This window comes from Pelobates fuscus, chromosome 7 (assembly GCF_036172605.1).
Source record: "Pelobates fuscus isolate aPelFus1 chromosome 7, aPelFus1.pri, whole genome shotgun sequence".
Classification (NCBI taxonomy): domain Eukaryota; kingdom Metazoa; phylum Chordata; class Amphibia; order Anura; family Pelobatidae; genus Pelobates; species Pelobates fuscus.
The window spans coordinates 31,894,296-31,921,065 of NC_086323.1; the positions used below are offsets into that span (position 1 = coordinate 31,894,296).

Genomic DNA, 26,770 nt, shown 5'->3' on the forward strand with positions numbered 1-26,770 from the left:
ATTATACAGACATGGTGTAATATCAGGGTTATTATACAGACATGGTGTAATATCAGGGTTTATTATACAGACAGGGTGTTATATCAGGGTTATTATACAGGCAGGGTGTTATATCAGGGTTATTATACAGACAGGGTGTTACATCAGGGTTATTATAGAGACTGGGTGTTATATTATAGAAGGGAGAGGGGGGTCAATGTTCCACCATGGGATTATGCAGGGGAAGTGCGTCACAGGCTGGGATGTGTGTGATTGAGTCAGGACATGGGGCGGCACGTGACCCAGCGGAGGGCGGGGATTGGCCAGCTACTGGCAGGCAGAGTCAGCCTCTCCCTCAGCATCCTCCTGCAGCCTGGCCGGCCGGGCCCGAGTCCTGCAGCCACCACTGCCGCCGCGAGAGCCTGGGTCCTACCGCCCGCCCTCCCGCCAACCAGCACCCGGGGGCCGGCCGAGTCCTCCACTGACAGTAGGGAGCAGAGTCTGGGGCCTGCCCGTTCAACGCCGAGTAAGGAATGAGAGAGTGCCACCATGATGGAAGGTAGGCTGGCCGGGTCCGGCAACATCCCTGTATGGACCTTCATCATACCCATCTATAGACCATCACAGTCCTGTATACAGCCCCTCAATATAGCCATCTATAGACCATCACAGCCTTCAATATAGCCATCTATAGACCATCACAGCCCCTCAATATAGCCATCTATAGACCATCACAGCCTTCAATATAGCCATCTATAGACCATCACAGCCCCTCAATATAGCCATCTATAGACCATCACAGCCTTCAATATAGCCATCTATAGACCATCACAGCCTTCAATATAGCCATCTATAGACCATCACAGCCCCTCAATATAGCCATCTATAGACCATCACAGCCCCTCAATATAGCCATCTATAGACCATCACAGCCCCTCAATATAGCCATCTATAGACCATCACAGCCTTCAATATAGCCATCTATAGACCATCACAGCCCCTCAATATAGCCATATATAGACCATCACAGCCCTGTATGGACCTCATCATAGACCTTCAGTATATCCCTCTATGGAACTTCACCATACCCTTCATTATATCCTTATATAGACCATCACATCCCTTCATTATATCTCTGTATACAGCCCTTCAATATACCCATCTATAGACCACCTTCATCATCATATCCCTGTTTACAGCCTTCATCATATCCCTGTTTACAGCCTTCATCATATCCCTGTTTACAGCCTTCATCATATCCCTGTTTACAGCCTTCATCATATCCCTGTTTACAGCCTTCATCATATCCCTGTTTACAGCCTTCATCATATCCCTGTTTACAGCCTTCATCATATCCCTGTTTACAGCCTTCATCATATCCCTGTATACAGCCTTCATCATATCCCTGTATACAGCCTTCATCATATCCCTGTATACAGCCTTCATCATATCCCTGTATACAGCCTTCATCATATCCCTGTATACAGCCTTCATCATATCCCTGTATACAGCCTTCATCATATCCCTGTATACAGCCTTCATCATATCCCTGTATACAGCCTTCATCATATCCCTGTATACAGCCTTCATCATATCCCTGTATACAGCCTTCATCATATCCCTGTATACAGCCTTCATCATATCCCTGTATACAGCCTTCATCATATCCCTGTATACAGCCTTCATCATATCCCTGTATACAGCCTTCATCATATCCCTGTATACAGCCTTCATCATATCCCTGTATACAGCCTTCATCATATCCCTGTATACAGCCTTCATCATATCCCTGTATACAGCCTTCATCATATCCCTGTATACAGCCTTCATCATATCCCTGTATACAGCCTTCATCATATCCCTGTATACAGCCTTCATCATATCCCTGTATACAGCCTTCATCATATCCCTGTATACAGCCTTCATCATATCCCTGTATACAGCCTTCATCATATCCCTGTATACAGCCTTCATCATATCCCTGTATACAGCCTTCATCATATCCCTGTATACAGCCTTCATCATATCCTTCAATATATCCCTCTATGGACCACCTTCATTATATCCCTATATAGACTATCACAGCCCTGCACAACCTTCATTATAGCCCTGTATGGACCTTCAATATAGCCATATATAGACCTCATCACAGCCCTGCATAGAATCACAGACTTCATTATACCCCTTCAATTTAGCCCTGTATATCCCTTCATTATATCTCTGTACACATCCCTTCATCATTATATCCCTATATAGACCATCACAGCCCTGCACAGCCCTTCATTATAGTCCCTGTATAGACCTCATCACATGCCTTCATTGTAGTCCCTGTATAGACCTCATCACATGCCTTCATTGTAGTCCCTGTATAGACCTCATCACATGCCTTCATTGTAGTCCCTGTATAGACCTCATCACATGCCTTCATTGTAGTCCCTGTATAGACCTCATCACATGCCTTCATTGTAGTCCCTGTATAGACCTCATCACATGCCTTCATTGTAGTCCCTGTATAGACCTCATCACATGCCTTCATTGTAGTCCCTGTATAGACCTCATCACATGCCTTCATTGTAGTCCCTGTATAGACCTCATCACATGCCTTCATTGTAGTCCCTGTATAGACCTCATCACATGCCTTCATTGTAGTCCCTGTATAGACCTCATCACATGCCTTCATTGTAGTCCCTGTATAGACCTCATCACATGCCTTCATTGTAGTCCCTGTATAGACCTCATCACATGCCTTCATTGTAGTCCCTGTATAGACCTCATCACATGCCTTCATTGTAGTCCCTGTATAGACCACATCACATGCCTTCATTGTAGTCCCTGTATAGACCACATCACATCCCTTCATTGTAGTCCCTGTATAGACCACATCACATCCCTTCATTGTAGTCCCTGTATAGACCACATCACATCCCTTCATTGTAGTCCCTGTATAGACCACATCACATCCCTTCATTGTAGTCCCTGTATAGACCACATCACATCCCTTCATTGTAGTCCCTGTATAGACCACATCACATCCCTTCATTGTAGTCCCTGTATAGACCACATCACATCCCTTCATTGTAGTCCCTGTATAGACCACATCACATCCCTTCATTGTAGTCCCTGTATAGACCACATCACATCCCTTCATTGTAGTCCCTGTATAGACCACATCACATCCCTTCATTGGATGTCGGTCACATCACTTCCCTGCATTCCCATTATCCCCAGTGTCCTGCCTGCTGCATTCCCATTATCCCCAGTGTCCTGCCTGCTGCATTCCCATTATCCCCAGTGTCCTGACTGCTGCATTCCCATTATCCCCAGTGCCCTGCTTGCAGCTTTTTATTCACTCCAAAAAAAGTTTAGTAAATAAAACACTGTATGTCTATCTTGAGACCAGTAAAATGCAGCGTCCCTTTCCCCCCCCCCCCCTGCGTGTCTTACCTGCCATTCCCTCACCCCCCCCTGCGTGTCTGGCCTGCCATTCCCTCACCCCCCCCTGCGTGTCTGGCCTGCCATTCCCTCACACCCCTGCATGTCTGGCCTGCCATTCCCTCACCCCCCTGCATGTCTGGCCTGCCATTCCCTCACCCCCCTGCATGTCTGGCCTGCCATTCCCTCACCCCCCCGCGTGTCTGGCCTGCCATTCCCTCACCCCCCCTGCCTGTCTGGCCTGCCATTCCCTCACCCCCATCACGTGACTTACCTGCCATTCCCTCACCCCCCCTGCCTGTCTGGCCTGCCATTCCCTCACCCCCCCTGCCTGTCTGGCCTGCCATTCCCTCACCCCCCCTGCCTGTCTGGCCTGCCATTCCCTCACCCCCATCACGTGACTTACCTGCCATTCCCTCACCCCCATCACGTGACTTACCTGCCATTCCCTCGCCCCCATCACGTGACTTACCTGCCACTCCCTCGCCCCCACTGCGTGACTTACCTGCCACTCCCTCGCCCCCACTGCGTGACTTACCTGCCACTCCCTCGCCCCCACTGCGTGACTTACCTGCCACTCCCTCGCCCCCACTGCGTGACTTACCTGCCACTCCCTCGCCCCCACTGCGTGACTTACCTGCCACTCCCTCGCCCCCACTGCGTGACTTACCTGCCACTCCCTCGCCCCCACTGCGTGACTTACCTGCCACTCCCTCGCCCCCACTGCGTGACTTACCTGCCACTCCCTCGCCCCCACTGCGTGACTTACCTGCCACTCCCTCGCCCCCACTGCGTGACTTACCTGCCACTCCCTCGCCCCCACTGCGTGACTTACCTGCCACTCCCTCGCCCCCACTGCGTGACTTACCTGCCACTCCCTCGCCCCCACTGCGTGACTTACCTGCCACTCCCTCGCCCCCACTGCGTGACTTACCTGCCACTCCCTCGCCCCCACTGCGTGACTTACCTGCCACTCCCTCGCCCCCACTGCGTGACTTACCTGCCACTCCCTCGCCCCCACTGCGTGACTTACCTGCCACTCCCTCGCCCCCACTGCGTGACTTACCTGCCACTCCCTCGCCCCCACTGCGTGACTTACCTGCCACTCCCTCGCCCCCACTGCGTGACTTACCTGCCACTCCCTCGCCCCACTGCGTGACTTACCTGCCACTGCCTCGCCCCACTGCGTGACTTACCTGCCACTGCCTCGCCCCCACTGCGTGACTTACCTGCCACTGCCTCGCCCCCACTGCGTGACTTACCTGCCACTGCCTCGCCCCCACTGCGTGACTTACCTGCCACTGCCTCGCCCCCACTGCGTGACTTACCTGCCACTGCCTCGCCCCCACTGCGTGACTTGCCCCCACTGCGTGACTTACCTGCCACTGCCTCGCCCCCACTGCGTGACTTACCTGCCACTGCCTCGCCCCCACTGCGTGACTTACCTGCCACTGCCTCGCCCCCACTGCGTGACTTACCTGCCACTGCCTCGCCCCCACTGCGTGACTTACCTGCCACTGCCTCGCCCCCACTGCGTGACTTACCTGCCACTGCCTCGCCCCCACTGCGTGACTTACCTGCCACTGCCTCGCCCCCACTGCGTGACTTACCTGCCACTGCCTCGCCCCCACTGCGTGACTTACCTGCCACTGCCTCGCCCCCACTGCGTGACTTACCTGCCACTGCCTCGCCCCCACTGCGTGACTTACCTGCCACTGCCTCGCCCCCACTGCGTGACTTACCTGCCACTGCCTCGCCCCCACTGCGTGACTTACCTGCCACTGCCTCGCCCCCACTGCGTGACTTACCTGCCACTGCCTCGCCCCCACTGCGTGACTTACCTGCCACTGCCTCGCCCCCACTGCGTGACTTACCTGCCACTGCCTCGCCCCCACTGCGTGACTTACCTGCCACTGCCTCGCCCCCACTGCGTGACTTACCTGCCACTGCCTCGCCCCCACTGCGTGACTTACCTGCCACTGCCTCGCCCCCACTGCGTGACTTACCTGCCACTGCCTCGCCCCCACTGCGTGACTTACCTGCCACTCCCTCGCCCCCACTGCGTGACTTACCTGCCACTCCCTCGCCCCCACTGCGTGACTTACCTGCCACTCCCTCGCCCCCACTGCGTGACTTACCTGCCACTCCCTCGCCCCCACTGCGTGACTTACCTGCCACTCCCTCGCCCCCACTGCGTGACTTACCTGCCACTGCCTCGCCCCCACTGCGTGACTTACCTGCCACTGCCTCGCCCCCACTGCGTGACTTGCCCCCACTGCGTGACTTACCTGCCACTGCCTCGCCCCCACTGCGTGACTTACCTGCCACTGCCTCGCCCCCACTGCGTGACTTACCTGCCACTGCCTCGCCCCCACTGCGTGACTTACCTGCCACTGCCTCGCCCCCACTGCGTGACTTACCTGCCACTGCCTCGCCCCCACTGCGTGACTTACCTGCCACTGCCTCGCCCCCACTGCGTGACTTACCTGCCACTGCCTCGCCCCCACTGCGTGACTTACCTGCCACTGCCTCGCCCCCACTGCGTGACTTACCTGCCACTGCCTCGCCCCCACTGCGTGACTTGCCTGCCACTGCCTCGCCCCCACTGCGTGACTTGCCTGCCACTGCCTCGCCCCCACTGCGTGACTTACCTGCCACTGCCTCGCCCCCACTGCGTGACTTACCTGCCACTGCCTCGCCCCCACTGCGTGACTTACCTGCCACTGCCTCGCCCCCACTGCGTGACTTACCTGCCACTGCCTCGCCCCCACTGCGTGACTTACCTGCCACTGCCTCGCCCCCACTGCGTGACTTACCTGCCACTGCCTCGCCCCCACTGCGTGACTTACCTGCCACTGCCTCGCCCCCACTGCGTGACTTACCTGCCACTGCCTCGCCCCCACTGCGTGACTTACCTGCCACTGCCTCGCCCCCACTGCGTGACTTACCTGCCACTGCCTCGCCCCCACTGCGTGACTTACCTGCCACTGCCTCGCCCCCACTGCGTGACTTACCTGCCACTGCCTCGCCCCCACTGCGTGACTTACCTGCCACTGCCTCGCCCCCACTGCGTGACTTACCTGCCACTGCCTCGCCCCCACTGCGTGACTTACCTGCCACTGCCTCGCCCCCACTGCGTGACTTACCTGCCACTGCCTCGCCCCCACTGCGTGACTTACCTGCCACTCCCTCGCCCCCACTGCGTGACTTACCTGCCACTCCCTCGCCCCCACTGCGTGACTTACCTGCCACTCCCTCGCCCCCACTGCGTGACTTACCTGCCACTCCCTCGCCCCCACTGCGTGACTTACCTGCCACTCCCTCGCCCCCACTGCGTGACTTACCTGCCACTCCCTCGCCCCCACTGCGTGACTTACCTGCCACTCCCTCGCCCCCACTGCGTGACTTACCTGCCACTCCCTCGCCCCCACTGCGTGACTTACCTGCCACTCCCTCGCCCCCACTGCGTGACTTACCTGCCACTCCCTCGCCCCCACTGCGTGACTTACCTGCCACTCCCTCGCCCCCACTGCGTGACTTACCTGCCACTCCCTCGCCCCCACTGCGTGACTTACCTGCCACTCCCTCGCCCCCACTGCGTGACTTACCTGCCACTCCCTCGCCCCCACTGCGTGACTTACCTGCCACTCCCTCGCCCCCACTGCGTGACTTACCTGCCACTCCCTCGCCCCCACTGCGTGACTTACCTGCCACTGCCTCGCCCCACTGCGTGACTTACCTGCCACTGCCTCGCCCCCACTGCGTGACTTACCTGCCACTGCCTCGCCCCCACTGCGTGACTTGCCCCCACTGCGTGACTTACCTGCCACTGCCTCGCCCCCACTGCGTGACTTACCTGCCACTGCCTCGCCCCCACTGCGTGACTTACCTGCCACTGCCTCGCCCCCACTGCGTGACTTACCTGCCACTGCCTCGCCCCCACTGCGTGACTTACCTGCCACTGCCTCGCCCCCACTGCGTGACTTGCCCCCACTGCGTGACTTACCTGCCACTCCCTCGCCCCCACTGCGTGACTTACCTGCCACTCCCTCGCCCCCACTGCGTGACTTACCTGCCACTGCCTCGCCCCCACTGCGTGACTTACCTGCCACTGCCTCGCCCCCACTGCGTGACTTACCTGCCACTGCCTCGCCCCCACTGCGTGACTTGCCCCCACTGCGTGACTTACCTGCCACTCCCTCGCCCCCACTGCGTGACTTACCTGCCACTCCCTCGCCCCCACTGCGTGACTTACCTGCCACTCCCTCGCCCCCACTGCGTGACTTACCTGCCACTCCCTCGCCCCCACTGCGTGACTTACCTGCCACTCCCTCGCCCCCACTGCGTGACTTACCTGCCACTCCCTCGCCCCCACTGCGTGACTTACCTGCCACTCCCTCGCCCCCACTGCGTGACTTACCTGCCACTCCCTCGCCCCCACTGCGTGACTTACCTGCCACTCCCTCGCCCCCACTGCGTGACTTACCTGCCACTCCCTCGCCCCACTGCGTGACTTACCTGCCACTCCCTCGCCCCCACTGCGTGACTTACCTGCCACTCCCTCGCCCCACTGCGTGACTTACCTGCCACTGCCTCGCCCCACTGCGTGACTTACCTGCCACTGCCTCGCCCCCACTGCGTGACTTACCTGCCACTGCCTCGCCCCCACTGCGTGACTTACCTGCCACTGCCTCGCCCCCACTGCGTGACTTGCCCCCACTGCGTGACTTACCTGCCACTGCCTCGCCCCCACTGCGTGACTTACCTGCCACTGCCTCGCCCCCACTGCGTGACTTACCTGCCACTGCCTCGCCCCCACTGCGTGACTTACCTGCCACTGCCTCGCCCCCACTGCGTGACTTACCTGCCACTGCCTCGCCCCCACTGCGTGACTTACCTGCCACTGCCTCGCCCCCACTGCGTGACTTACCTGCCACTGCCTCGCCCCCACTGCGTGACTTACCTGCCACTGCCTCGCCCCCACTGCGTGACTTACCTGCCACTGCCTCGCCCCCACTGCGTGACTTACCTGCCACTGCCTCGCCCCCACTGCGTGACTTACCTGCCACTGCCTCGCCCCCACTGCGTGACTTACCTGCCACTGCCTCGCCCCCACTGCGTGACTTACCTGCCACTGCCTCGCCCCCACTGCGTGACTTACCTGCCACTGCCTCGCCCCCACTGCGTGACTTACCTGCCACTGCCTCGCCCCCACTGCGTGACTTACCTGCCACTGCCTCGCCCCCACTGCGTGACTTACCTGCCACTGCCTCGCCCCCACTGCGTGACTTACCTGCCACTGCCTCGCCCCCACTGCGTGACTTACCTGCCACTGCCTCGCCCCCACTGCGTGACTTACCTGCCACTGCCTCGCCCCCACTGCGTGACTTACCTGCCACTGCCTCGCCCCCACTGCGTGACTTACCTGCCACTGCCTCGCCCCCACTGCGTGACTTACCTGCCACTCCCTCGCCCCCACTGCGTGACTTACCTGCCACTCCCTCGCCCCCACTGCGTGACTTACCTGCCACTCCCTCGCCCCCACTGCGTGACTTACCTGCCACTCCCTCGCCCCCACTGCGTGACTTACCTGCCACTCCCTCGCCCCCACTGCGTGACTTACCTGCCACTCCCTCGCCCCCACTGCGTGACTTACCTGCCACTCCCTCGCCCCCACTGCGTGACTTACCTGCCACTCCCTCGCCCCACTGCGTGACTTACCTGCCACTGCCTCGCCCCACTGCGTGACTTACCTGCCACTGCCTCGCCCCCACTGCGTGACTTACCTGCCACTGCCTCGCCCCCACTGCGTGACTTACCTGCCACTGCCTCGCCCCCACTGCGTGACTTGCCCCCACTGCGTGACTTACCTGCCACTGCCTCGCCCCCACTGCGTGACTTACCTGCCACTGCCTCGCCCCCACTGCGTGACTTACCTGCCACTGCCTCGCCCCCACTGCGTGACTTACCTGCCACTGCCTCGCCCCCACTGCGTGACTTACCTGCCACTGCCTCGCCCCCACTGCGTGACTTACCTGCCACTGCCTCGCCCCCACTGCGTGACTTACCTGCCACTGCCTCGCCCCCACTGCGTGACTTACCTGCCACTGCCTCGCCCCCACTGCGTGACTTACCTGCCACTGCCTCGCCCCCACTGCGTGACTTACCTGCCACTGCCTCGCCCCCACTGCGTGACTTACCTGCCACTGCCTCGCCCCCACTGCGTGACTTACCTGCCACTGCCTCGCCCCCACTGCGTGACTTACCTGCCACTGCCTCGCCCCCACTGCGTGACTTACCTGCCACTGCCTCGCCCCCACTGCGTGACTTACCTGCCACTGCCTCGCCCCCACTGCGTGACTTACCTGCCACTGCCTCGCCCCCACTGCGTGACTTACCTGCCACTGCCTCGCCCCCACTGCGTGACTTACCTGCCACTGCCTCGCCCCCACTGCGTGACTTACCTGCCACTCCCTCGCCCCCACTGCGTGACTTACCTGCCACTCCCTCGCCCCCACTGCGTGACTTACCTGCCACTCCCTCGCCCTCGCCCCCACTGTGTGTCTTACTTGCAGTGAGTTAAAGTGTCTATATTCCATAGTGTGTTCTACCTGCAATCAGCTAATGGGTAGCTTCCTCCATTGTGTCCTAGTTGCAGCCTGGTAAACCACAGCTCCCTCATGCCATAGTGTGTCCTACTTGCTGCAGTGACTTGTGTCCTGTAACTTGGATGGGACAGAGTTGTTTTTTTTATTGCGATTTGCTTTATATATTTTGTTGTAATAATTAATCAGTGGGTTTGCAAGCCCTTAGATCTTATACTGGCCAGTATGAATTTGAATAGTAATATTTTAATTTGCTTAACCTTCCATAATCCTTGAATTGCTGAAATCCATTTGTGATGGTAACTCATTCAGGGCTCATAGGAAAACCCATGTATCAGCCCTTGTGCAGAGGACAAAGTCATGTAAATGTTCTGTGCCATCTAGCGACCCAGAATAGCACAAGTAGGCAGCATAACAATCCATTGGCTTTTTTTATATTACTACATTTTCACATTCTATAAAAAAATCAGATGTTGCGTTTGTGAGTTAAACTGATTTGACAATCAATCTCTGTGATATTAGAATTAACTAAAAACCTATCCAGCTATTTATTTAAGAATATAAATGATTGAATAGGCCTCTGTTATTGGTGAATACATTATGGTAAGCCAGAACTGTAACACAATCTAGAATAAAAAATGCAGTTACCAACAGATTATTTTTTATTTCCTTGCAAATAACGTGGACCTTGGGTAGTGTGCGTCGATAATCATTTTATTCCTGTTTTGTCTGCTACTGTTTAACCCTTTCAAAGCTTTTCTTAGAGTGGGAAGGGATTAAGTTGCTTTGACTGAGTGGTGTGTACTGACCGGTAGTATCTTTAAACCTTTCCTGCTGTTGTTGTGTTTGTATACCAACAGACCCCCTTATTGTAGCTACAACCCTTCTGTATAAATGTGAATGAATGCAAACAGATGAGTACATATGTCTGAACCAGCTGTGTCTCATGTATTTTTTTTTTTTTCTTTTTCTTTCTAGTACAAATAGATATATCCATAGAACATTTGATTTCCCCTCTGAAGTGCCTTGTTTGTTATTCAAGGACTTTGATGCTGGCCAATAGGAAGCCATGTTGTCATCAGGTCTTGGCAGCCTCCGATGGAATTAAGTCAGCAGCCATCTTTGATGACTTTTTTTTTGTTAATAAATAGCCAAGTTTCTTTGTAAACATTAGTCTTTCTTTTTAAATCTATCACATCTCAGCAGGGTATAATCTGCAGTTATTATCAATCTCGCCTGAAATATAATTTTTCTGAATGAATGGAGGATCCATAGGCTAGATTAAGTCCATTTAAAAAAAAAAATACATTTTGGAATTAAATGCATGAATACTGATCTGTGGTGTATTTGTTTCTGACTTGAGGGGCTTAATCCTTTTTAAGAGAACTCCCTGTTATTTTATTCTGCAATGTGCTGCAGGTTATTTTATTCTGCAATGTGCTGCAGTGCATCCCTGTGATGGATTTTTATTTATATCGTTCTACAAACAGTATGATCTCTATAATGCAATACATGCTGGGTGATATGAGCACAGAGCTACACTGTAGGTATTCAGTTATTGCTAATTTATGACCTGATTTTAACTAAATACCAATTATATGGCTTGGAAGGCCAAATTACTGTATTGCAAACCCTCTTGAATTTCAGTTTGTCTGCTTTTTGGACATTGCGATTTGTTTTCTGGGTGGATTCAATTACAATTTCTGAATATTTATTTATTTTTATTACATTAAAAGGATAAATTAAATGCTGCTGCAAATGGACACCATACTAATATAATAAATATGCAGTTTTGGAAAATATACAATGTATGTACTTAACATAACTCTCTTTAAGAGCATATCTATTTTGGCAGTCTTGTTTGAGGTAGACAGGTGATAATTTTTTAATTTTATTATATGCATTTGATGATTTTGCCAGTACAACGAATAGACAGTTTGTGTACTTAACTGAATGAGACCTTTACATTTGCTTGTTTTATTGACGATGGTAGTGTTTCTTTCACAACAGCTGTGCCAACACAACAGCTGTGCCAAGTGCTCGCCCAGTGTAATTAATCAAACTATTTGCAAATAATTTGACAACTTACCTGGGATACAAAGAACAGTGGTCACTTCCTCCATTGAGAGCTGGAAGCTTAAGTTAACGGATCAGAGATAAGCCTGCTCATTGGCTGGAAGATTCAGCCGATTACTCTCAGCCAATAAGCTAAGCCCTGCACAGCGCTCTCAATGGAGGAGGTGATCATGTGCACTTTTGTACCATAACCACTGCAAAGCAGTGTAGTGGCTAAGGGACTGAACTTGTTCCTGTAATTATCTTCACCTGTCTATATGGAGCACTTCCTTTGCTGAAGTGCATTTCCATAAGCAGGCACTAAGCTGTGCACTTAGTGTTGGCCAAATAACTTACAAATCCATAGCGATTAGAGAGCCTGGCATTGTGTATTGAGGCTCACTGGTATTCAAGTCAACTGTAGTATGTACTGTATGTAGTATTGATGTTTTTAAAGATATCTAGATTTCTAGATATCTAGAACAAGCTATTAACATAGCAGGGGATAAGAAAATCTTAATTAAACAGAACTTGCAATAAAAGCCTAAATAGGGCTCTCTTTACAGGAAGTGTTTATGGAAGGCTGTGCAAGTCACATGCAGGGAGGTGTGACTAGGGTTCATAAACAAAGGGATTTAACTCCTAAATGGCAGAGGATTGAGCAGTGAGGCTGCAGGGGCATGTTCTATACACCAAAACTGCTTCATTGAAGTTGTTCAGGTGACTATAGTGTCCCTTTAATGTTTTCCAGTGACCCAAAGTCCACACATGGCATTAACGTGGTGTGCTATTACAATAAAATACATTCTGCAAAACACTTTTTTTTTTTTTTGGTCAATCTGATTTTTATTAAAGGCATATAGTATGGGATACAGAAGAGAAATCGGAGGAAACGTTTAAGCGATTTACAGCATAGGGTTGGTACGACAATACGCAAAGTTAGAGTACATTTCCAGCTTTTCAATGCCTCATTTTTTATATGTAGTGTAGTGAAACTCCAGTTTGAAAATACAAGCTATGGATCAAAAGATCCGGGTTGGTAACTCGCTAGGTCATGTTAGTCAGGTGTCAGGAGACACATGGGTGAGATAAACATTGGTTACTTATGCTAGGTATATGCTAACTTCAATATGCAAGCAGGTCTGGCTAGTTCAGCGTCAGTAGTGCTGGTCGGGTATGTTAAGCTATGAACTGGATATGGTCTTTGAGTGTCTGAGTGAGGTACACGATTTAAGAGTTAGAGTACATAGGCTACAGCAACGATCATAAAATTACTCGCTGAACATAGACAAGCTAGGTCAAGTAAATAGAAAGATTTAAAGAGACAGGCTGCACTATAAATTGGTTAGTAAGACTTAAAACAGTACAGGCTAGTGATCTTACGTTTCACATATACTAATAAGTCTAACAATGGCACGAGCGTCTGCACAATTTTAGCTTTTAACAGGCTAGTAGTCGTAGACGTAACTGAACCGTCAGGTGCTGCCAGACAACTAAGTGTGTATGCAGGTAAGTCATGTACAGTTTTGTTATGTCATTATTAAGTCACGTGTTGTGTTACAGCCGCGCGACCACATATACTAACAGTTCTAACAATGGCACGAGTATTTGCACAAGGTTAACTTTAAGCAGGTTAGTAGTCACAGGCTTTAGTGGAACCGTCAGGTGTTGCCAGATAGTTAAGTATGTATGCAGGTAAGGTTGCGTCGTCTCAAGCTAGTTGCGTCTAAAGCATTTGTATAAGTGTATTAATCATGAAAGTTACACCTGGCTGCCCTGAAATCCCTGGCTAGAAGTCCAGTTCATGTCATCCGATGCCCAATCTTGGCAGAGTGGCTGAGGGATCTGTCCGGCCCCAAGAGGCTACAATGCGCTGCTCCCATGTCGGAGCCTTCTTCCGGCCCCAGGCCTTTGTGGAGGGCTGCATCTGTGAACCACAGGCTCGGTGGCTTCGTGAGTCCGAGGCTTTCCCGTTTCGGGAGCAGTGAGAGACCCGGGTGGACATCCGCCGCCAGCGGCGGGCGGTCTTCCTGCGAGGTGGGCGATGCTGTGGAGGTTTCCTCCTTTGGGCCCTCAGCCTGGGAAGGTAAGTAGGTGCGGTTTGAGTAGCAGTTGTGCCCAGGAGCAGTCGCTCCGTCTCCAGCCCAGCTTCAGTCTTCTCCCTCTCTGATTGTACCGGTTTCATGGTCATGCGTTTTTCCAGTGATGCCCAGAATCGTTGGAAACTTATGTCGATTCGGGTGAGTATGCATTCAACCGCAGGGTCGTTGTCTCCACCATGTGGCACAGATGTAGGGGGCGACGTCTGACCCTCCGCCATCTTGTTAGTGACTTCGCTTGAAGTGGAGGCGCTGCGTTGAGCTACCGGAGGCCTCGTTGTTTTGGGCCTATTCAAGTGTGCCGGTTGTCGCTGTGGGTCGGGCGGTAGATGGCATGAAGGATGGTCAGAGGTTAGTGGTAGCGGTGTCCCCTGTCTCATTCTGTGCTCAAGCTTGAGCCAGAAGTTTGCGAATATGAGTTCCAGGTTTGACAGGGGGGCTTGTTGTACCTCGTGTCCGCTCGCTGGTCGTGTGTTCTCCGCCATCTTGGATGGACCTTGCGGCCCTCTGATATGTTCCTCGCTTGTCAGATCGTTTTTCCATTCGCCTGGGTGGACCGGGATTACCCCCGCCGGTCCGGGGGGGGGTTACAGGGCTGCCGTGTGCTGCGAGTATCCTCCATGCGCCTCCAGGCTGAGGGAGCGGCCGCCTCCCCCGCCCGTCGCGCACCAGGCCGCAGTGCCTGTCTCGGTTCCGGCAGATCCCCATCGGGTTTCCCGGTGGCCCATCTCGTGCCCCCTGGTGTGGGTGGCAGGAGGGTGTCTAGGGATGCCGCTTGAGTTGCCTGTGGGGGCCCGATTTTCGCCTTTTCGCCTTTTCGCCGAGTGTGTGCGGGAGCTCGAGGAGAACACGTCTCGCCGCCATGCTTGTCAGGCCCCGCCCCCCCCCCCCCAAAACACTTTTTTTATTACACAAGCTATCTGCTTTGTGCCAGGGAAGACCGTTTTGCTTTAGTAAACAATTCGTTAAAGGTGGTTGAAACAAATGTGAATACTGTATGCTTGTTCCAATTAATAAGGACCTAGCTTTGGGTCCTAACTCTCTAAGGATTTTCAATGTCTGCAGCTGGCTGTCCCAGATCAGTATCTCAGCCAATCCTTTGCATAGTTTTCAGTAGAGAATACTATAAGCTTTGGCTTCGTTGCTACTCGTGTTTTCTGGTCTATGTAGCTCAACATATTGCAACTGTGTTATTTCTGACACAATTTTAATTTGCTCAGAAAGATAATAGAAGCCATGCATTTTGCTACAAAGTTCAATTTTCGTGATTTTTTTTTTTTTTTTAAATGAATCCTGATGTAGCTGAAATTGACGAGGCAGTTTTTTGAACTAGAAGATGTGCATTACAATACATACGTTTTATAGACTGGAGAATTATCAGCTGTGATGCTCTTCAGCAGGGGTGTGGAATTATAGCAATTTGCTGCAGTTCTAATCAACTGAGTGTGGGGAGGCAACTACAGGAGGCCTCTCAGTACTATAACCAATGCAAAAAGCACACGTTGCTATGCTAGGTGGTGTGTCCCTTAAAGAAATATTGTTGCCTAAATGGTACTGTCAACTCTCTGGAAATTACATCAACGTTCACTTTGGAATAAAGATGATTTTACCGTACTTATGCAAAGGATTTGAGGAGTTTCTCCCCCCATTATGCAGATCCGGCAATTAACTTTAGTCTGTTTTTCTTTTACATTTATATTAAAGACATACTCTCGGCACCATAAAAGTTTCATAGGAATTAAATTATGGTCTAAGGAGTTCCCCAGGCGCTGGCTTACCTCAAAGGGTTAGACGAATGGTTTAACACTCAAGTATTGAATCCAGCACCCAATCTCTCTGCCCAGCTGTTTTCACCGCAGTCTGAAGCTTTGAATCACGAAACCTTGGCCTGAAAGCCATTGAGAGTGTCAACTTCCAGATTTAAGCCTTGAACTGCGGCAGAAGTAGCTAGGCTGTGCGGTCTAACTCCGGATTGAACTCTTTTGGTTTAAACTGTCAGCTAGTTGTTAGTCTGGTTGAGCCGGAGAGGGGAATTGGGAACGTGCATGATGTGGCCATTCCAGCATTTGCACGCCTTTTGCACATTGGACGGCAAGCAAGGCAGTCAGGATGTCATTCACTGGAGGGGCAGTCTTGTAGTGGCTCATAACTCCAGGGAAATTGCTGCAAGATGAAAGGGACTAACACCCTCCTTGCACCACAGCCTATGCTTTGAGCATAAACGGTTACAGAGTTTAGAGTATCCCTTTAATGAAACATGCTTGTCTTCTACTTGTATTGTTCACTGGTCATTGAAAAATGCACTTGAATGCTGGCATTGTGATAGGACAGTGTACCTTGCTTCAAGCCATGCTTTTATTTAAATCGTACAGTTGTGAAATCATCAAAACCAGAAGGATCTTTGATCTTATCCTATACTTGCCAATTATGTTTGAATTTCTTCATTTATTGTGTTGACCATAAAACTACCTGTTCACTTGGTAGATTATCCTCTTCTTTGTAGCCTCGTCTTCTTTTTTTTTTGGTATGCAGGTAGGTACAACAGTGCCTGTATCGCCACAACAGCATCAGCAGGCTCTATTTCCATAGTCCTATTTTAACAGTATGGCTTGTTGGGTATGCATACATTTTAATTGAAAACGGTAACGATAAAATAAACAAGTTATGAGCAATATGGTTTAAGCCAAAGTGGTACAGGGTACAGGTCGGTCCAGTGTCCCCCTCATGAGCATGGTAGTGTGTGTGTGTCCCCGCTGGCTGGTGTATGCCTATGCTAGGTGTATGTCTCGTTTGTACTCAGCCCGTTTCCAGTTTGCGTCCTGTGCAGTGTCTGTGTTTATGTGAACATATAATCATTTATGCTTTATCGTGCAGGCATGGATATTACTTTAAGTCACTACATCATAAGGAGCATTTCTCCATGCAGTTACCCGTGCAGGGGCTGGAAGATAGGTTGGCCTTGCGTTGTAAAATGCTTAGTCCAGTGTGTGGATAGTCCCTCCATCTTCCTGTGCTTTTGGGGTTTAAAGTCCCGGTCTAGCTTATGCCTCAGCTCAGGTTCGGGCGTGGGGGATGGTGCGGTGATGTGAGGCAGGGTCTTGGAAAGTCCTCCCTATAGCCCCGGGCTAATGTGAAGGCCTGCACCATAAGTCCACGAACCGGGTAGCTCACGTGGAAGGCAGAGTTCTTCCCCTGTTGAGGGCTGCCATGGGTCCTGGTGGTTGATCGCCACCTGCGGCGTAGGATACCCAGCATAGGCGGTTGGTACTCTGGGATTGCTTCCACGGTGGTCTTCAGCCTAGGTGGGCCCATCATGTGTGGCAGCATCAATGTCTGAAAAAAGAGCGCCCAGGGAGATCTCATTCTTCCCCCGCTCTCCTTCCATCTCCACACTCCCCTCCACCATTATTACGGGTGTTGCTAAGTGGGCATATGGCTTGTTGCGGGTATCGCTGCAGGTCTCTGCCATGAAGTAATTCCCAAGCTCCCTTGTGTGCTGCTTGATGTCCATGACATATCGTGCACTGGTTAGGTGTTGGTCGGCCATCTTGGGGTATGCTGTCCTGGCCGCAATGCTCGGCCGGAGTGGAGGTGTTGCGGTATGCAGGGGTGGTTGCCCGTGGGGACCGGGATGACCCGGTGTGGCAGAGCGCTGGTCGGAGAACCGGGTGAGCGGCCGTCTCACCCAAGCTCAAGCTTGTAGGCCTCAGGCCTCCATCCGGTTACTTTGGTGCCGCTGGGGGTCTTGTTGGGTATCGCCTGAATCACCATCGCTTGGGTAATGCTGTAAACACAATTTCAGATTGGTGTCTGCTTAGGGCCCGCCGTTAGCTCCGATATTCCAGCTCAGAAGCAGGAGCTCGGACAAAACATGAAATAAAGATTTATTTTATGCAGCAATATTCCTAAATATTTTTACTGTTACGATAAAAACAGAATTGGGGGTCTTTTCTGTGCTTGGTTAACTTGTGACACTCTTTGCACAAAATTCTAAGTCTCTTGCCACTGTTCCCCAAATTTCATGTTGTTGCCTGTATATTTACAGTTCTGTCCATTTTATATTTACACCCTTGTAAATATGAGCAAAGAAGGCTGTGAATTGTCTTTAATGTTTAATATCTTTTATTTAAAAAAAAAAAAAAAAACTGCACATGTATGTGTGGCACAATTATTGGCACCCTCTTAGTCAATACTTAGCTTGTCAAAGGGAGGTAGCACTAACAGCTCAGCATCTTCTCCCATAATGCCTGATACGGTTGTAGAATATATGGCAAGGGATCTGAGACCTTCTCACAGAATCTCTTCAAATTTCGAGGTTGACGCTGGTGGACTTTCCTCTTCAGCTGATACCACAGGTTTTTTTTTTATGGGGTTCAAGTCAGGGAACTGGGATGGCCATGGCAGGACCTTGATTTTGTGATCAGCAAACCATTTTTGTGTATATTTGTCCTACTGTAATTATCCAACCATGGGCCATTTTAAGCTTTCTGGCCCGAGGCAACCAGGTGTTTATATATCAACAGATATTAATTGGCGTCCATGATGCCATGTATCCTGACAAAATGTCCAGGCCCTCTGGCAGAAAAACAGCCCCAAACTATTAAAAAGCCTCCACCATATTGAAATGGGGGCATGCAGTACTTTTCCACATGGCTTCCTCTCTGTGTACGCTAAACCCACCTCTGGTATTTATTGCTTCTCTGGTGTTTAATCTTACAATAGAATCCGATCCCATTTTAAGTTCCAGTAGTATCTGGCAAACTGAAGACGCTTGAATTTGTTTTTGGCTGAGAGCAGTTTTATTCTTGAAACCCTTTCCAAACATGTGGTGATGTAGGTGACGTCAGATTGTAGCTTTCAAGACGCAATTAACTTGCGCTATTCTTCAGTTGTGACCCTTGGAGATATTTTGGTCAACTGGACCATCCTCTGCACAGTATGTTAAGACCGTATATAGACACACATCCTTCTTTCCTGTGTTTTGTTTTTTTTCTCTAGCTTTCCTGACCGTTTTTTTTTTTTGTTGTTGTTACATATTTACATCATTAACCCCTTAAGGATAGATGACGGATATATTCCGTCATGATTCCCTTTTATTCCAGAAGTTGTGTCCTTAAGGGGTTAATCAGAGACCTGTGCATTTACTATACGGCTGAAACCTGTGAGTTTCCTTCTTGATATATATTACGGAGACCTATGTGTCCCTCTGTTGCCACTTCCCATTTTGTGAAGCTCAACAACCTTTTGCTGCACATCAGAGCTATATTCCTTGGTCTTACCTATTGTGATAAAACATGGCTCAACAAGTCCCAGGTGCCAGGACGCCATGACGACTAACTATTTTGTCCTGGCACCTGGGATCCTGGGCGCCTGTCTCTATGCAGCTCTCTGTGGGAGGAAGTAATTGCTGAACTGTAATTACTTCCTCCCTGTGTAGAGGGCGTTCGGGCGAATGGCAAACTAACCTGGTGGGACACCAGGTAAAGGCAGAGACAGTGTCTCTGTGTGTGTCTGTGTGTATGTCTGTGAATGTGTATGTCTAGGTCCTCAATCCCCTCCCCGATTGCATTGGAATGATGTTTTTACTCATCTGTTTTCAAATGCCATGCCGGTGTTGCCGGAGCTTGCTTGCCTCCGTAGTTGATCATCAATTGCCAATCAGCATCTCTCAGCATTAAATCAATCAAAAGCATCTCTATGGGGGAACGTTCAGCGCCTCCATGCAGAGCGTGAAGACGCTGAATGTAGGTGCTGCACATTGTGAAGCACTGAGTTAGGAAACACTTTAGTGGCTTCTGAGTGACAGCCACTAGAGGTGTTACTAGGCAACAATGTAAAAACTGCCTTTTTTCTGAAAAGGCCGTGTTTACATTGAAAAGTCTGCAGGGACAGGCTATAGACACCAGAGCCATTACATTAAGCTGTAGTGGGGGGCGGGGCTGGGCCTCCGGGCCGACTGGATGCTGCCCGCATGGGCTCCAGCAGAAAACCGCCATAAACAGCACTGAACATGACCCAAACCCGCTCAAAACAGCGAAACCTGCTGCATATGAAAGGGGGAAAGCTCCAACACTCACCCGATACCCGCATACAGCGGACCGCATGGCGGGCGGGCAGAGAGGACTGAGTCCGGCCTACACGCGACCTCTGAGCACTGGCCGCCATTACATGCAGCCGCGAGGCAAGCATCCCTGGAGTAGGGAGACCCTTGGCCCGTCTCCCCCCCTGGCCGGCGGGGGATATCCCGGCCACATGATGGAAACATCCTGGCAGGGACCGAGGACCGGCTCAAACACAGAGATGGAGTACGGCACATGCGGACTTCGGCCCTGCTGAGTGACAGGCGGACACAGGCAAAGCAGATAAGTGCAGACAGAATATAAGCAGGCACGGAGGGGTCTACCTGCCTTTATGCGGAGGCTTCTGCATGCGGCTCGAGGGGCCCAGACGGCTGCCGGCCCACGGACGGACACCCCGGGTGGACTGCCCCCTGGTGACAGTTCTGGACCATGCATCTGGGTTTGAGGGGGGCCCGGAGAAGGATGTCCCTGGCGCAGTGAGTCCTGTGGGGCTAGAGGGCACCGACCCCCTCCGGTATACCGGTGGCCATGAGGGGGGAGGTACATCGGCTCTAAGTGTGAGGCCTGTACTGGGTGAGACTCGTGGGCCCAGATGTTATCAGGCAGCGCGAGAGGTGCAGGGGACCGCGAGTGCTGGAACCTTTGGTGGGGGGTCTCCGGGACTGGCCTGGACCCCAAGTGCCCACGGCATCGCGGAGCGCTCCGCGGGGGAACGGATCCTAGGGGAGGACAGACGGAGGACCGGCATCCTAAAAGACATCATTGACCCTGTGTGCTGACAGCTTACCGTATTATAATCCGGCTCAACATCAAATACGCTGCCTATGCTGTGGAATCTTGCTACACGGGAAAACCTATGGAACTAACCATGCCAGCTAGCTTGTTTACAAATCTGAAAGCTTACACCGTATTGTGATTTAGCTCAACAACGAACACACAGTCTCTGCCATGAGATCCTACTGCACAGCTGAACATTCCAGGACTATTCTTATAAGCAAGCCCACGCGCAAATCTGGACTCTTGAGAAGTTCCACAACTATGCTTAGATATGCATAATGATTACTTAGGGGCTTTTATTCATATTCTTAGTTAATGCTGTTCTAATGCGAACAAGTTTTAGAATTATTATGGTTTCCTGCTTAAAGGACCACTCTAGTGCCAGGAAAGCATACTCGTTTTCCTGGCACTAGAGTACCCTGAGGGTGCCCCCACCCTCAGGGACCCCCTCCCGCCGGGCTCTGGGGGGAGGAAGGGGTTAAACTTACCTCTTTTTCCAGCGCCGGGCGGGGAGCTTTCCTCCTCCTCTCCATCTTGATCGCGACGTCATCGGCTGAATGCGCATGCGCGGCAGGAGCCGCGCTCGCATTCAGCCGGTCGCATAGGAAAGCATTTACAATGCTTTCCTATGGACGCTTGCGTGCTCTCACTGTGATTTTCACAGTGAGAAGCACGCAAGCGCCTCTAGTGGCTGTCAATGAGACAGCCACTAGAGGATTTGGAGGCTGGATTAACCCTCATTATAAACATAGCAGTTTCTCTGAAACTGCTATGTTTATAAAAAAAAAGGGTTAATCCTAGAGGTACCTGGCACCCAGACCACTTCATTAAGCTGAAGTGGTCTGGGTGCCTAGAGTGGTCCTTTAACGCCGCCCCTGGGGGCCCTCGTTTACTGTTGTTAAATACTGCATGCTAAACTAAGACCAGCTTCGGCTACTGCCTGAGCTATGTAGGCGCACCATCACATGCATTACCGCTACTTCAATGACCCATAAAGCGGCCTCAATACACTGCACTATCCACAGGCTAAGGTAACTGGTAAAGGCCATGCCACCACGCGCGGCGCGACATACAGGCCATCGGATACTCGCTTTAATACACAGTTAACGCTAGCATTTATTTTTTTTTTTTTACACATGGCCATCTGACATTCTGACTGCATAGCCACTGACCGCTGATTTCTGGATATACTACCCATGCGCAAGCCGCTCGTCGCCATGCAGGCGATATATGCCCTGACCACAATCTGCTCACTAGGCCTAACTCACGCGACCAACTTTAAAATAAGGCATAGGTACACATACACTATTATTCAGACGTGCTGAACCGTGCCTTATTTCTCCCCGGCAATCAGCCTGATAGTCTGCAAACCACACACATGCTTGGATAACATGTGGCTCCCATTATATTTACAAGACATCCTGTATATGTTCTAGCGAAGGCGAACGAGTACTATTCACGCTAATCTGACCGAGACCCGTGTTCTGCGTTATATCTGATTAACAATACCATGACTAGGCACTAAGAACTGCTGATATTATACTGTAAACCTGTATTTAGCCTAGGCGTAGGCACATATGCATGTATCACACCCTGCAGCACTGAGCCTCTGCATAGGCAATGTCATACCAATACTTATTTGTCTCATGTGATAACTTTGCTCACCTGCAAAATAAAACATAGAGAATTTAATGTACATTAAGCTGTAGTGGTTCTACTGACTATAGTGTTCCTTTAAGAATTTTGTATTTGTATTGTATTTTTGTTGGGGGGTGAGAGGGGGATATTGGCTCCTAACTTTTTTAGCTTGTTCCTAGATTGGAAGCAAATTTGTCAAGCCCTGTTATAAAAGACTAAGGGAATTTGGTCTATATGTTAATTTCCTGATCGTAGTCACCCAGGTGTACTAGAAAATGTAAAATATCCATGGGAATATACTTCAAATATATTTTTCACATATTAATTCATAGGGGGTCCAATAATTGTATCGCGCAAATATTCAACATTTTAACATTATTTATATATATATATATTCTAATTTATTTAAAAATTTTTTTTTTTGGTAAACCTGTGTTGTCTGCAATTGTTTGGTATCCATGAGAGCAGAGGAGTTTTGTGTATTATTTTTTTTTTTTTATTAAACAAAAGTTATCGATAAAGACACATTTTCACAGTTTTCTTAGCTTATATTTGTCAAGTGTTAGTGGAGTGTAGTCTCTTAACCTGGAATTGTAGAAAATCAACATGGGAATTGCACATTTGAGACCAAATTAACAGAGGTGGGAAATGCTGACTTGTATACATTTCTAGCTTGACCTTTTCAGTCTAAAATATAAACTCCACAGTTACGTTTAAGTGACTGAGCCTTTGGAGTGCTCAGCACTTGATAACTCCTAAATGCAATAACAATCACTTTGTTTTACTTTATTAATCTATGGCCAAACAGTTTGGACACACTAAAAATGTGAGTTATTATAGGAATTCCATTTATATGGATTGATTTCTAGAATATAATTGTGTAATGCTTAAAGAGTTACCCCAACTGCCATATGACCACATGTGCAGGGTTTCATTATGAGACCTCTCACATATGGAGTTTTACCCCTCCGGCAGTGTCATTGGGGCACTAGTCAGCCAGGAACAATAATTTAGAGCTTTCTAATGTTAATTCTGTGCATAGTTCAATACACAGAGGTGCACTCATTGGCTGAGAATGGTCAGCTGACACGCTCATCCAACAAATGGCCTGGAGAATCAGCATTTGGCTTCTGCAACTCTGCAGAAACCAGATGCATCACCCAGAAGGAAAGGAGCCACGGAGGCTGGTTGGGACCCAAGCAAGAGGTGGAACCATGGTAATTTGCTCCATTACATAGAAACTTGGCCATGATGCTCGGAGTTAACCTTTTTAAGATGTTAGCAGTTCTGGATCCATTCTGACCAGGGTTGCAGAAAATTGCAGTTCATTTATGGATGTTAAACACCAGATATTGGTGCTTATTGCATCCTATTGTAGTGAACTATAAATTTTAATTGCAAAAAGTGGGGATTTGGAAAAGTTCTCCAACTCGAGTTTTACCTTAATGGAACAAACCTGTATTCCTGACCCTATAGTGTTAAAAACACAATCTAGCCCCCTCTTACCCCCCCTTAATATAGTAAACTCTTACCTTGTCAATTCTGATGATCTCCGCCTAGTATGAGCAGAACCAAATGCTGCCCTGGCCAATCAGCATCTCCTCATAGAAAAGCATTGAATCAGTGCATCTCTACGAGGAAAGTTCAGTGTCTCCATGCAGAGGGCGGACACAATGAATGTCAGTGCTGCACACAGGAAGCACCTCTAGTAGCTGTGAAGAAAATGGACTTTATTTCGACATTTTCGACATCTTTCGGAAGGCGTGTATTAGTGAAATACTGTATAACGATTGGTTAATGTATTTGTTTGCTGTGGGAGGTCCTCTTGCAGGAGGATTTCTCATAAAAGCCAGCCTGTTTCAATAAAGGTTTGCTGGGAAGAATCGTCTTGGAAGCTGTATTCATCTCTACTATTCCTCTACTCCCTGCTGTAGCTATAATCACTTAGGCTCAGCTGTTGGGAAAGGAATAGAAGACCGCAGTACCATAACCACTGCAGGTCTTAACAGTAGCCATCTGAGAAGTGACCACTGGAGATATCCCTAGGATGTAATGTAAACACTGCCTTTTCTCTTAAACAAACCGTGCTTACTGCAAAAAAAAACTGAAGGGAATAATTACTCATCATGAACAACTGCATTAAACTGTATTTCTGTGACTATAGTGTCCCTTTAAATTTTACAAGTTTTTTTAATTTAGTGAATAAACTACACATACGGCTATAGGTTGTGAGATATTTCTTGGATCTTTGCTATTTTACCCCTTTCAGAAAATTTAGTCAGGGTGTGTTTTGTTGAACATAAAATCGAGTTCAGAGTCCAGAATCCATCACTTTTTCTTATCTGTTGTAGAGCACTCTCATATTTACTTTTCATTTATCTCCTCAGTGAAGTCACTTTCATTCTCTTCTCCCCCTTCGGTTTTTCTGTGCTTAAGGTGACTGTTATAAACAAAGATCCTTTGTTCATTGAAACTTAATTATATTGTGTGTTAAAGGAACACTCCACTGCCCAAATACAAAATAAATTTAAAAAACAGTTAAGTAGATATACCCCAAATGAAAGCTTGCATGCATTTTTTTTTTATTGGCTGTATATCTAAAAAGCTTGTGTTATGTTGTCTGCAGCCTTTGTAAGCCCTCCCTTTCTACACTCACCCAGACTTTCTGTGGCTGTCCAATCACAGACTTCCCAATGCATCTCAATGAGAAGTCTTAGCAAGGCAATTGCTGCCTCTTGAGTTTAGCTCCACTGAGCTAATCAAAGCAGGAAGTAACAGGAACTCTGTTTTTAAAAATATTTTTTTAGTAAATCTATGAAAGCCACAGTAATTTCTTGTTTATGGTTTAGCTGATAACTTTTTCATATACTTATTTATATTTTAATGCTCAATGTGAAACTCGCTAGAAATTGCAATGCTTTTACCACCTACAAGACAAGTTGGCAAAGTGAACAATTTTTCTGGTTCTTAAAGCATTGGTGCTGATAATGTTTATATAAAATATCACTGCAGTGATAAAATATCTGGGTACTGCAGACGTTGGCGATGCTCTGCAAGGCATCATGGGAAATGCAGTTTACCAGTATCTGCAGTGCTGATGTTAGACATCACTGATCTAATGCTTCTGACCTGTGTACAGTTTGTTTGATCCACTGGCATGTTATATATCTGCATCCCTGAGATATCTTACTAACATAAAGCGACAAGTATATCTTCTAACTGCGACTGCAGGCATATATTTGTGTTTGTAAATGGTATGATAGCACATGTCAAATAATCTCCCACACTATTCTAAACATTATCGTTTATCTTTGGCTATTAAATAGTTATCTTATCAACAGTTGTAATACTCTTTTAGATATAAAGAAACAGTTTGTTTCAAAATATATTGCTCAATAAACACATTATCTGTTGCTACAAGCACCACCTCCTATTACTTACTAGCGGTATTTTATGTTCCCTTTTTAAATGTTTTGATAATTAGCAACGCGAATTGCATCCGCACCAGAATCACTGCTACGATCGTGTGACCGGACCGTTAATTCAGGCTCCACCACTGGCAGTCAAAGTAGAGGGTTAATGAGTTGTAGGTAACGTGGAAATAAAGATTTTGAAGACTAATAACCAGTTTTCTATTGACTCTTCACTATTTAAATCTGTGTCTAAAACCAAGTAGGCAGTGTTTGTCATGTGTGGCAAGAGGCACATCTTACCAAAAAATAGGAGTGTGTTTCAGCCAACCATGTTGGTTGTGCGAGGAGAACAAATATTTGCTTTAGGATGAAAGAAATACCATGCAGTTGATTTACACTGCCATACAGGATTTATACATTATAGTCACCAGAACAACTACAGCTTATTGTATTTGTTCTGGTAAGTAGAATCATTCCCTTCAGGCGTTTTGCACTAAACACAGTCTTTTCAGAGAAAATACAGTGTTTACAATACAGCCTAGTGATAACTTCACTGGCCACACCTCAGATGGCTGCTAGAGGTGCTTCCTGGGGCAGTGCTGCACAGTGAGCAGCACTGCCAATCAGTGTCTCCTTCCTCTGCATGCAGACCTGAACTTTCCTCATAGAGATGCATTCATTCAATTCATCTC

The 26,770-nt window shown here is 49.5% G+C and overlaps 1 protein-coding gene across 1 annotated transcript in view; it reads left to right on the forward strand.

Moving 5' to 3' along the window:
* The first annotated feature begins 296 nt into the window (after positions 1–296).
* SGIP1 (SH3GL interacting endocytic adaptor 1) overlaps positions 297–26,770 on the forward strand; it is a 126,275-nt gene continuing 99,801 nt past the window's right edge. The window contains exon 1 of the mRNA XM_063427887.1: positions 297–538. Coding sequence (XP_063283957.1) covers positions 529–538 — 10 coding nt within the window. The 5' untranslated portion in view covers positions 297–528. The remainder of the gene's footprint in view (positions 539–26,770) is intronic.